This window comes from Erinaceus europaeus, chromosome 4 (assembly GCF_950295315.1).
Source record: "Erinaceus europaeus chromosome 4, mEriEur2.1, whole genome shotgun sequence".
NCBI classification, from domain to species: domain Eukaryota; kingdom Metazoa; phylum Chordata; class Mammalia; order Eulipotyphla; family Erinaceidae; genus Erinaceus; species Erinaceus europaeus.
This window is the reverse complement of record NC_080165.1, coordinates 55,998,218-56,009,634: the sequence shown is the minus strand read 5'-3', so window position 1 is coordinate 56,009,634 and position 11,417 is coordinate 55,998,218. Positions and strand designations below refer to the sequence as shown.

The window sequence follows — 11,417 nt, the reverse complement described above, 5'->3', positions numbered from 1 at the left end:
GATTGAGAATTGGTTAAGAAACAAAACTGATACTTGTATTGGTGCTTTTCATTTATCTCTCACTCATAGATGGCATTTAAGAAACAAAGACAGTGAAGGAAAACATCAGATGAAACTTGGATTGATTGTGCTTGGATTGGATGTGCTGCATGAAACAAAAGGCTCTGGAGAAGAAGGGGAAGGTCTAGGATAAGGAGGACCAGGGTCCTGTTGCATGATGAGGAAGGGAGTTGTTAGAGTGTCTTCCAGAGGCCTGTCATGGGAGATGAGAGGTTGTACCTTTGTGTCAACAACTGGCAATTGATTCTCCCATACAGTATTAAAAAATGAAAAAAATTGAATACAACTCTATAACATATGTCTGATTGAATGGATAGACCTAGAGTCATTAAATAAAAATCATAAATATTATTGTCTTGAGCACATGAGACTTTACATTTAAATCAGAATTTTTTATCAGAATTTTTTATTATTATTTTTATTTAGACCCAAAGTTAGCTTAAAGTAGTATCCTAGAGGGTTTCAAGTGATCAAAAAATGCCGAAAAATGGGGCCATGCCCAAGCCATTGTTTGTGGAGGGGATGATGTTGATTCCACATTGTTGTTACATAACAACTGGAAACAACAAATTGCATGTGCTAGCTTACACTTTCATTTTGGTACAGATATATTTTCTCTTGTGCTTGTCTCAGGGATTATGGTGGATATTTCACAGACTGGTACAAGTCTAACTGCTGCTGCGATTGCTTCTGTCTTCCTGTTCTTCTCCACAAAACTATTAACTCCTCCACAAGACCACAATGCACATGGAGGTGAGATGGTCCCACTCAGTGCACAGCACAGCTGTGTTTGCATCTGCCCTTTCCTAGTTTTGAATGTGCCAGAGATCCAGTCTGGGTGTAGTGTTCTAAATCAGAGCTGCATTTTAATTACCTATAGCAGAAGTCAGCAAGATAATGGGAGTTCAGATGTAGCTTCATGTTAGTTGCCATCAGTGAAAAATATAAGCATATTTCTTTTGAACAACTTTCATTTGATACTGAGCTGCAAAGAACCAATGTGTCTTTTTATTTATTTATTTATTTATTCCCTTTTGTTGTTTTATTGTTGGAGTAGTAGTAGTAGTTGTTGTTATTGATGTCATCATTGTTGGATAGAACAGAGAGAAATGGAGAGAGGAGGGGAAGACAAAGAAGGGAAGAGAAAGATAGACACCTACAGACCTGCTTCACTGCCTATGAAGCAACTCCCCTGCATATGGGGAGCTGGGGTTTCTTTACTTTTTTTAAAAAAAATTATCTTTATTTATCTATTAGCTAGAGACAGACAGAAATTGAGAGAAGGGAGAGATACCGAAGGAGAGACAGAGAGACATCTTCACCCCTGGTTCACTACTTGTGAAGCTTTCCCCAGGAAAGCTTGAACACAGGTCCTTGTGCATTATAACATGTACATTCAACCAGGTGCACCACCACCCGGCCCTATCATTTTCTTTGGTGGACTGAATCCTCTTAGAGAAAGTGCTAAGGGCCCTAACACATTTTAGGCTGAAAAAAAAAACAAAGTATATGACAAATTAAATTATTAAACACAATGTCATACAAAACTTAAAGGTCTCTAAATTTTCAAAGAGGTCAAACAGGACCTAAAAATTTGATTATGGGTGGAAAAATAGCTCATCTAGGTAGTGAGGTTGTTTTGCCTTGTATGCAACTGAATTCTGAACCAACCCCCACTACACTGAAGGTAGTTTTTTTTTTTTTTGTATTGTCTCTTCCACCCCATCTAAAAAAGTTAACCCATTGTTGTGAAAGTCTGACTGTAATGAAAAATTTTACTTTTTGGAATTATCTAAATAGATCATTCCATTCCATTTCTTATGAAATCTTTCATGGACCTAGCTCCAGTAATTAGAGTCTTGTTTCAGAATAAGAAAATGAAAGTTCAACTCCTTACCTAGGACAAGAGTAGTTATCACAATCTGAAATACATAGTGAATGGATTTTTTAATAGGATTTACTTTTTTTAAAATGAGAGAGATATATAGAGAAAATGAGACCAGAACACTGTTCAGTTCTGACTTATGGTGGTGCTGAGGATTGAACTTGAGACCTCAGGTCCTTAGGCAGGAAAGTCCTTTGCATAACACTTAATGCTATCTCCTCAGTAATGAATTATTTTATTATCTAATTATCTAAATTTAAAGAAAAGTAGTCAAAAACTTACTCAACATTATAATGAGAAGTTAAAATCAGTCAACATAAAGATGATATAAATCAATAATAAAATTTCTCATTGAATTAATTTATACTTTAACTTAATTTAGAATGTAAACAACCCAGAAATGGTTTTTATTATCTTAAAGGTGAAGAAATTGAAATTTCAAATCTCAGTCTCAGTGGGAATAATAAATTTGTCTCTAGAGTTATACAACTGATGATAGATTTAGCACTAACACTCAAATTAGTGACTTTAAGATTATTTTCAGAATAAAGGTCTTTCTGTAACAATTCGAATCTTCATGATGGGTTTCTCTAAAGCATTGAAAATCAAGTCCCAGGTGCCTACATTTACTGTATGGCTCTGTCAAAGCAAGCACGATAACCTTTTGATAGGTTTTTCCTAGACTCCCTTTCACTGTTTTGTAGATAACTTTAGAGTGATTGGTCCCGACCATCCTATCCTGGTCAATGTTGGGGAAGATGCCCTGCTGACCTGTCAACTCCTCCCCAAGAAGAATGCAATGAACATGGAGGTGACCTGGTACCGCTCTGAACCCAACACACCTATGTTTGCATATCGGGATGGAGCTGAGGTGACTGAGATGCAGATGGAGGAGTACAGAGGCCGGGTGCAGTGGATTAAAGACAAAATTATTGAGGGACATGTGGCACTGAAGATGTACAAGATCCAACCATCTGATGATGGGAAATACTGGTGCCGTTTCCAAGAGGGCAACTATCAGGGAGAAGCAAGCTTGCAGCTCCAAGTATTAGGTGAGTAGCTGGGAAATGATGTAGAGTGCGAAATAAATCAACTCGTAGTAAGCTTATTGCAAGTTAATAATTACATTTTAGTCACCAAGGCAATTCCTTAGCTGTAGATCTGTATCTTGAATAATCTGGAGGCAAATGATATCTTCAAAAGTTAGTTCAAATACAATGTTTGTGGGAATTTAAATTTGAGGTAGGCTTTAGACCACTTTCTACTCCTCAAACTCCTGCACTCTTGCTCTGTCTTTGAGTAATGCTACTGAAATCTCAGTCTCTGTGATGTGTGCCTCCACTGGCTCCAGGCCTCATGACTGTAACTTCCCCGCACAGGTGTGGGATCCTCCCCTAATGTCCATATGCAAGGCTGTGTGGAAAATGACCTCCAGCTGTTGTGCACTTCAAAAGGCTGGTTCCCAGAGCCCGAAGTTAATTGGAAGAGTAACACTGGAGAGCAATTGCCAACTTTCTCTAAGCATCACCTTCTAGATGAGGATGGGCTGTTCTATGTGGAATCCACTCTTGTGGTCAAAAATGCCTCTCTGGAGAATGTGTCTTGCTTCATCCACAGCCATGAGCTCAATGAGAAGAGCTCAACCATTTCCATCTCAGGTCAGTGCTCTGTCTCTTGGGTTGAAATGACCAAGTTATTAGGAAGAGTTTTAGGGAGTGTTAAATAGCGCTGAATGTTTTATCAAAATATGTGAAATCTATTAATAATTATTAAAGTTAAAACCTTTATGACTGGAAAAATGTATACTATACCTTGACTGTCTGCTAATGACATTTCAGTTATTTTCAATTTTTTTTTCTTTATCACTTTTTTTTCACTCACAAGTATGTCTCACCTTGTGAAATGTTTATCCATGTTATCTTATGATTTCTAGTGATAGAAACAGTGTATGAAGCTAATCATACATGGAGATAATTATTTACATTATCACATCTTACATACACTTTTATTTAGAAATAACAATTAAAATAACAACCTATACTGCTCAGTACAGTAGTGGAGTGCTAAGTGTCTTATATTACTATACTTATAAAAGTAATGAGAAGTTATAGTTAAATGCTTGAAAAAATTCACTTCAGTGTGAGAGATTATGTCTATTTGTGTACATACAGATACAGAAACACACACACCCAATGTATCTTTCCTTTATTTGTCTATCCATTACCTATCATCTGTCTTTTCATAATACAACTATTTTAATTACATTTCTTATAACTGCATTAACTTTTGAGATACCCTTCATACTTAAAATTCTTATATAAGTATGTAAATATTGATATAAATGGATATAGAAATAAATTAAAAATAAATGTTTTTCTGGGAATGAACATTTATAATTTGAGTATATATGCACCATGACTGTGATACGTATAGCTTCTTCGTTTCAGTTTGAATTTGAATGTGGTAGGTATTTATGTTTGTATATTTTATGCTTACAATGCATTTTATTATTATTATTAATATTATGGTGCATGTGCAATTTCACTACTCTAGTGAACATTTTTTTTTTATTGACATCAGAGTTATCACTGGGGCTTGGTGTTCGCTTCCAGTGGTCACTTTTTCCTTTTTTTCTTCCTATTTTTTTTATTAGATAGGACAGAGAGGAATTGAGAGAGGGCAGGGAGATAGAGAGAGAGAAAGAAAGACATCTGAAGATCTGCTTCATCTCCTGTGAAGCGGGATCCCCCTGCAGGTGGGAAGTGAGGGCTTGAACCTGTGTCTTTCCATTTGCTAATAATGTGTGCTTAACTGGGTATGTTACCACCTGGTTCCCTGTAGATGACTTTTTCTTTATTTTTTTAATTTTTATTTATTTATTTTTCCTTTTGTTGCCCTTTTTTTCTTTTTTTTAATTGTTGCTGTAGTTATTATAGTTGTTGTTATTGATGTCATTGTTGTTGGATAGGACAGAGAGAAATGGAGAGAGGAGGGGAAGACAGAAAGAGGGAGAGAAAGACACCTGCAGACCTGCTTCACCAGGTGGGGAGCTGGAGGCTTGAACCGGGATCCAGAGGTCTAGGTAACTTTTTCATTGAGGTAAAGAGGCATAAAGGGAAAAGTATGCATTGGACTGGGAAGATAGTGTAATGGCTATGCAAAAAACTTTAGTGCCAGAGGCTCTAATATACCAGGTTCAGTCCCCAGCACCATCATAAACCAGAGTGGAACATTGCTGTGCTTAAAGAAACAAAAAAAGGTGGGGGATGGGCAGTGGGAAGAACAGTATGCATTGTATTAGGTATTTATTTATTTATTTATTTATTTATTTATTTATTTATTTTGGGTAGAGACAGAAAGAAATTTGTGGGGGAGGGGATAGTGACACTTGGAGCACTGCTTCACCTCTCTGAAGCTCCATCCTGCAGGTGGGGACTGGGGGCTTGAACTAGGGTCCTTGTACATGGTAATGTGTGTATTCAATCTGGTACATCATCACTATGTGACCCCATATGTCTTATACTGATAGTTCAAATATGATATTGAAGTAGAAGTAGAATTGAATTATGAGGTGGTAGAAGAGAACATTTTTGTTGTTCAGAGGAATGGAAAAACAACTGTATCACCAGTTAGTCCATGGAAAATAAATAGTATTTGTTCTGTGTTTATTTTTTTATGAATTGAAATTCACAATAAGATGTAAACTTGCTTTTATTTTTCTGTGATACTTTCTCTACTTTCCCATAAGCCAAATTCCCAATATATATTTTCTTTTTCTTTTTTTTTTTTTTTAGAGAAAACCCAGACTGAGCTTGGTAAGTAGATGTGACAGCTGATTGCAGTGAAAATGGGTCTCTGCCTTCCCTGAAGGGCTGGGGTGCTCCATGGACAAAGCTGGATGGAACTAATGCAACCCTCTGTGATCCTTATGAGCAACTGAGGCCTGACTTTTCTAAGTCTCACATTTAGTTACCTCTAGAGGAGACTGACAGAGTACAGGCCTTGAGACCTTCAGTACCCTTTGTGCTGCAGGACCTGCCCCTTTCAGTGTTCAAGGGGATCCCAGTGAGCCATGAAGTGTGCTTCTAGAGGTACAGGAATAATCTCTGTTCTGTTTTGTAAGAGGAAAGGCTTTTGCCTTTGCAGTGTTAGGTAGTAGAGGGTTATATATCAGACACATTAGAAAAATTTAGCCCTTTGGATAACAGTGGAAATTAGACCTTTTAGGAACACATACCCCAAACTTGAAAATAACACAAAACAAAACACATGAACACAACTTTTGCAGCAGGTCAAGTACACTACTGTAGAAAATGGTGAAAATGTAGAACTTCTCTCAAGGGTTTTATATTCTCCTAGAACACCAAACTCTTGACAAATGGGGAGCAAAAGCAAACTAGTTGGGAAGTTGCCTGGTCTTCCATGAAGAACAGCCAGTTTTGATCCCAGCCTCCACTGCACTGAGGAAAACTTGGTGCTGTGTTATTTTTTTCTCCTCTGTCTCTTTCTATCTGAAAACACTGATTTACACATTGCAATAGTTAATAGGTGTAGCTTCACAGCTACATGTTGTGAATACAGTTCATTTCACTTATCACCAAAGGCAGATGCTCTTTCTTTCTAAAGTCACCAGTGTCTTCACAAAGTTTAGGAAGACTAGTCAGGATTTTTTTTTTTTTTTTATGTTTGTTTGCTTCAGTTATCTATGAGTGAAACCATTCTGTGGTTGTCTTGCTACTTTCTTATTTCACTTAACATAATTACTTCCAGTTACATTCAATCCATTTTGGATGATATAGTATCAATTTTTAATTTTAGATTAGTATATCCTGGAATATAATTTCTTTATCCAGTCATCTATCATAAATAGGTTTATTCCACTATTTCTAACTCCTGTGGATAATGCAATTATGAAAATAGGAGTGTTTATAGCTTTTCAAACTAGTGTTTTCATGTCCCTTGAATACGTGCCAAGTGTTGATAGATCATAAAGTGTTTCAATTTAGTGAAGGACTCTCCAGACTGTTTTCTGTAACCACAGGTCCCATCAATTTGCATGCCCAGTAACAATGCAACAGAATCCCTTTTTCTCCATATGCTCACCAGCACTTGTCATTTCCTGTTTTGTTGATACAGGCCATTCTCATTGGTGTGAGGTGGTATCTCATTACAGCTTAATTTGCATTTTTACATAAGCCTGCAGGCTATCTAGCCATCACCTTTGGAGAACTCACTATTCAAATCTTTTGTCCATTTTTTGATGGGTAGCTTTTGTTGTTGAGCTGTGTGCTTTCTTCGTATATCTTCAGTATCAATTCATTTTCAGATGTGTGATGTGTAAATATGTATACTGATTTTTATCCTGTGACTTTTTGAAAATTAATAATTTCTTATATTTTTTTGTGGACCAGTGATGATATCTGAAGATTTACTTATTTATTTATTTATTTATTTAGCTGGAGACAGTCAGAGGCAGAAAAACCACAGGGCCAAAGCTTCCTTCAAGGTGGTGGGTTCAAGGCTTGAACTGGATCATGGATATGGCAAAGCAGTACATTATCTAAGTGAGCTATTGTAAAGGCCTTTTTATTTGTATTTATGAATGACAGACCAGATAGAACATCATTCAAATTCTCCTTCTGGTGACTCCAATTGTTGAATTTGGGACTTTTTGAACTTGAAGCACTCAATTCTCCCAAAATGCTAAGTTATTCTTTTAATCCTTGTGGAATTTTTTTTTTTTTTTTTTAAATTTTTGCTTCCAGGCTTATTGCTGGGGCTTGGTGCCAAACCCACTGCTCCTGGATACCATTTTTTTTTTTTTTTTTTGCCTTTTTTGTTATTGTTGTTGGATAGGACAGTGAGAAATGGAGAGAGGAGGAGAAGGCAGTGAGGGGGAGAGAAAGATAGATACCTGCAGACCTGCTTCATCACCTGTGAAGCAACTTCCCTGCTGGTGGAGAGACAGGGCTTGAACCCTGGAAACTTGAGCAGGCCCTAGCACTTCATGCCATGTGCCCTTAACCCACTGTGCTACCACCTGGCCGGCCCACTGGTGTCGAAGGTTTTAATCAAACACAAGTCCAATTATTTAGACTTTATTTACCTTATTAGATAGTTGAGTTACCAAATATGTCTTTAAAGTACACAGTGCTTCACTCTGTTTTCTTCTATGTATTGCTGGTTCTAGGCCAGTATACTAGTCAATGAGTCTTTAATTGATTTTGAATTTAATTCAATTCAATTCAGTGTACTGCATTGATGGTCAGATTTCACGTGGGCTCTTTATTCTGTTGTATTGATCTGAGTGTCCATTTTTGTATTAATATCACAGTTTTAATTAGTATTGCTTTGCATTGTACTTGGACATTAGAGATTATAAGCTCCCATCCTTTTTCCTTTTCCCTCAAAATTGCTTGGGGGTATTTATGGTCTGGTGGTTCCATAGGAATTCTAGGATTGTTTGCTCAATTTCCTTAAGAATATCATTCTTCTAGGTAGTATAGCCATTTTAACAATGTTTATTCTTCTGATTAAATAAGACAATCTTCCATTTATCTGTTCTTTTCTGTTTATTTTAATGATATTTGTTATTGTTGTTGTTGTAGAGATTTAACATCTCTTTTCTCAGATTTACTTCAAGGATTTTTTTTATAGTAAGTATAGTTGTTAACACACACATAAAATTTCTCAGTTTTCCACAAAACACTCTTATCCCTAGACTAGGCTTTCCCCCACCAACTTGCTTCAGGACCTGAACCACCTTCACCATTCCAGAGTCCTTTACTTTGGTGCAGTACATCAAAGCCCAGTTTAAGTTCTGTTTTGTGTTTCTCTTTTTGTTCATATTTCTCAATTTCTGCCCATAAGTGAGATCATTCCATATTTATCCTTCTCTTTCTGGCTTATCTTACTTAACGTGATTCCTTCAAGCTCCATTCAAGATGAGGCAAAGAAGGTGAATTCATCATTCTTAATAATTGAGTGGCCCTCCATTATGTATATATACCACAACTTTCTTAGTCACTCATCACTTGTTGGTTACCTAGGCTTTTGTTGTTGCTGTATTATAAATGGGATTGCTTCTTTCATTTCTCTTTCCTATGACATCTTGTGTATATAGAAGTACCACAGATTTATGTATATTTATTTTTTATTTTGTGACTGCAGAATTTACTGATAATTTCCTATAGCTTTTGTGTGTGTGTGTGGGGGGGCAATTGCTGTATCTAAAGATTTATTTATTTATTTTGGATAGAGACTGAGAAATTAAGAAGGAAGGGGAATGGGGAAGAGAAGAGAGAAATAAAGAAGCCTGAAACACTGCTTTACCACTCATGAATCTCCCCTTTTGTAGATGGGGTCAGAGACTTGAATTCAGGTCCTTGTGCACTCGACCAGGTGTGCTACCACCTGGCTCTCCCAGATTATTTCCTAGCTTTTCTAAAAACTGAATGAAATCATAAGCAGGGTAAGGGGTAGATTCAATTAATGGTGTTCATACACACATGATAGCATGATTTTACCTCGAATAGGGACAACCTCTATCTTACTTTCATCAGACCTCTACCTTCATAAGATGTATTCAGTTTCACAGTCTTTGAGATGTTCTTGTATTTTAAACCCCAAGAGACACTTTTGCTATTGACATTTTTTTTCAATTTTGAGTTTTTTAAATTGTGTTTTTTAAAAAAATCTATTATGTTTAATAGCTTCCTTGAAAGTTATTGGATCTTCTCAGCCCATCCTTGTCAGAGTGGGAGAAGACATACAGTTAACCTGCCACCTGTCCCCCAAGACTAGTGCAGAGGATATGGAGGTGAGGTGGGTCCGATCCCACTATTATCCTGCCATTTATGTATATGTGGATGGGGACCACATGTCTGAAAAGCTGATGGAAGAATACAGAGGGAGAACTGCACTGGAGAGTGATGCCCTTAACGAAGGGAGAGTGACCCTGCAGATACGCAGTGCCAGGATCTCAGATGCTGGGCAGTACTGGTGTCTTTTTGAAAAAGATGGTGTTTACCAGGAGACCAGTTTAGATCTGAAAGTAGCAGGTAAAGCATTTGGAAAGATGTTTTGGATTCTATATCTGTTTCTGCTGCATTAATATGTCAGGCCCTGGAAAATTACCCTTATACCTGAAATTTTCCCAAGACCTAGCCACTTACCAAATTTATTTTCTATTATATAGGAATTATTATTCATATTTAGGATTCATTTAATCAACTGTATCAGAGTTAACTCTTTGTGTATAGAATTTGTATCCTTCCCCTATTTCTCCATAAATTGTTCATCCTTTTAGTAAAATCTGAAACTTTTACTTCATAACTTTAAACAAGTCTGTTCACTTCAGTGTTATTAAATATCTGGGAAATGTGCAGATAACTGAAAATGTAACGATTTGAAGATTAAATTAGATCCACCATGTACATTTCATCTATATTGACAGCACATATGAGGTATTAAAATTATTGCCTCACAATGGGTTTGCAGAGACTCTAGGCATTGTTCCTTGATATCTGTTCCCCAGGTCTGGGTACTTTCCCACTGATTACCATGGAGAGACCGAAAGAGGGAGAAATACTGCTAACGTGCACTTCAGAAGGCTGGTTCCCACAGCCCTATGTGCAGTGGAAGGATATGGAAGGACACTCTTTACCATCCTACTCAGAAGAGCTGTATGAAGACAGTCATGGGTTGTTCCAAGTGAAGACACTTCTATTAAAAACTGACTCTGATGTGAATGTGACCTGCTCTATCAGTAATACACTGCTTGACAAGGAGAAAATGGTATACTTTTATACCTCAGGTCAGTGGCTACTTTCATATGTTCCTGTCAGATTTGGGAAATAATATGAAGACTAGCTCACACTTAACCTTTTTATTGCTGTTCACATTTTTATTTCTTTTTCCTGATGAAGTGTACTGCTATTACTTTCTTTTTTTAATTTTATGTATTTTCCCTTTTGTTGCCCTTGTTGTCTTTTTATTGTTGTTGTTGTTATTATTGTTGTTGTTATTGATGTCATCGTCGTCAGCTAGGACAGAGAGATGGAGAGAGGAGGGGAAGACAGAGAGTGGGAGAGAAAGATAGACACCTGCAGACCTGCTTCACCACCTGTGAAGTGACTCCCTTGCAGGTGGGGAGCCGGGGGCTGGAACCAGGATCCTTACACTGGTCCTTGTGCTTTGTGCCACGTGCATTTAACCCATTGCGCTACTGCCTGACTCCTTGCTCTTACTTTTAAAGCTGGTCTTTCGACACCAAGAATTATACTCTCTGGCTGTATATATTCATTCTTTTCTACTAATTTTAATAATGTAATGTGCTATTTATTGCTAAATTGATTTTTCTCCTGTTAATATGAAAACCAAGTCATCATTTTTTTAACATAGTAGATTTCTTCTGGATTAAAACTTTCTCAACTATCATTTTATTATTTTCTTGGATGTGAGCTAGCTAATT

General features: G+C 36.9%; 1 protein-coding gene across 1 annotated transcript; it reads left to right on the top strand.

Moving 5' to 3' along the window:
- The first annotated feature begins 698 nt into the window (after positions 1-698).
- Positions 699-10,804, top strand: BTNL2 (butyrophilin like 2). Its single transcript, XM_007527462.2, has 6 exons — positions 699-813; positions 2,650-2,997; positions 3,325-3,603; positions 5,740-5,760; positions 9,658-10,005; positions 10,482-10,804. Exons 1-6 carry the CDS (start codon positions 699-701, stop codon positions 10,802-10,804), a joined length of 1,434 nt encoding a protein of 477 aa, XP_007527524.2.
- The last annotated feature ends 613 nt before the right edge of the window (positions 10,805-11,417 follow it).

Excerpts from the sequence above, each read along its gene's own strand:
- BTNL2 (XM_007527462.2), top strand. The coding sequence starts at position 699 with ATGGTGGATATTTCACAGACTGGTACAAGTCTAACTGCTGCTGCGATT. Across the intron at positions 5,761-9,657 it reads GAAAACCCAGACTGAGCTTG|CTTCCTTGAAAGTTATTGGA; the intron begins GTAAGTAGATGT and ends TATGTTTAATAG. Across the intron at positions 10,006-10,481 it reads TTTAGATCTGAAAGTAGCAG|GTCTGGGTACTTTCCCACTG; the intron begins GTAAAGCATTTG and ends TCTGTTCCCCAG.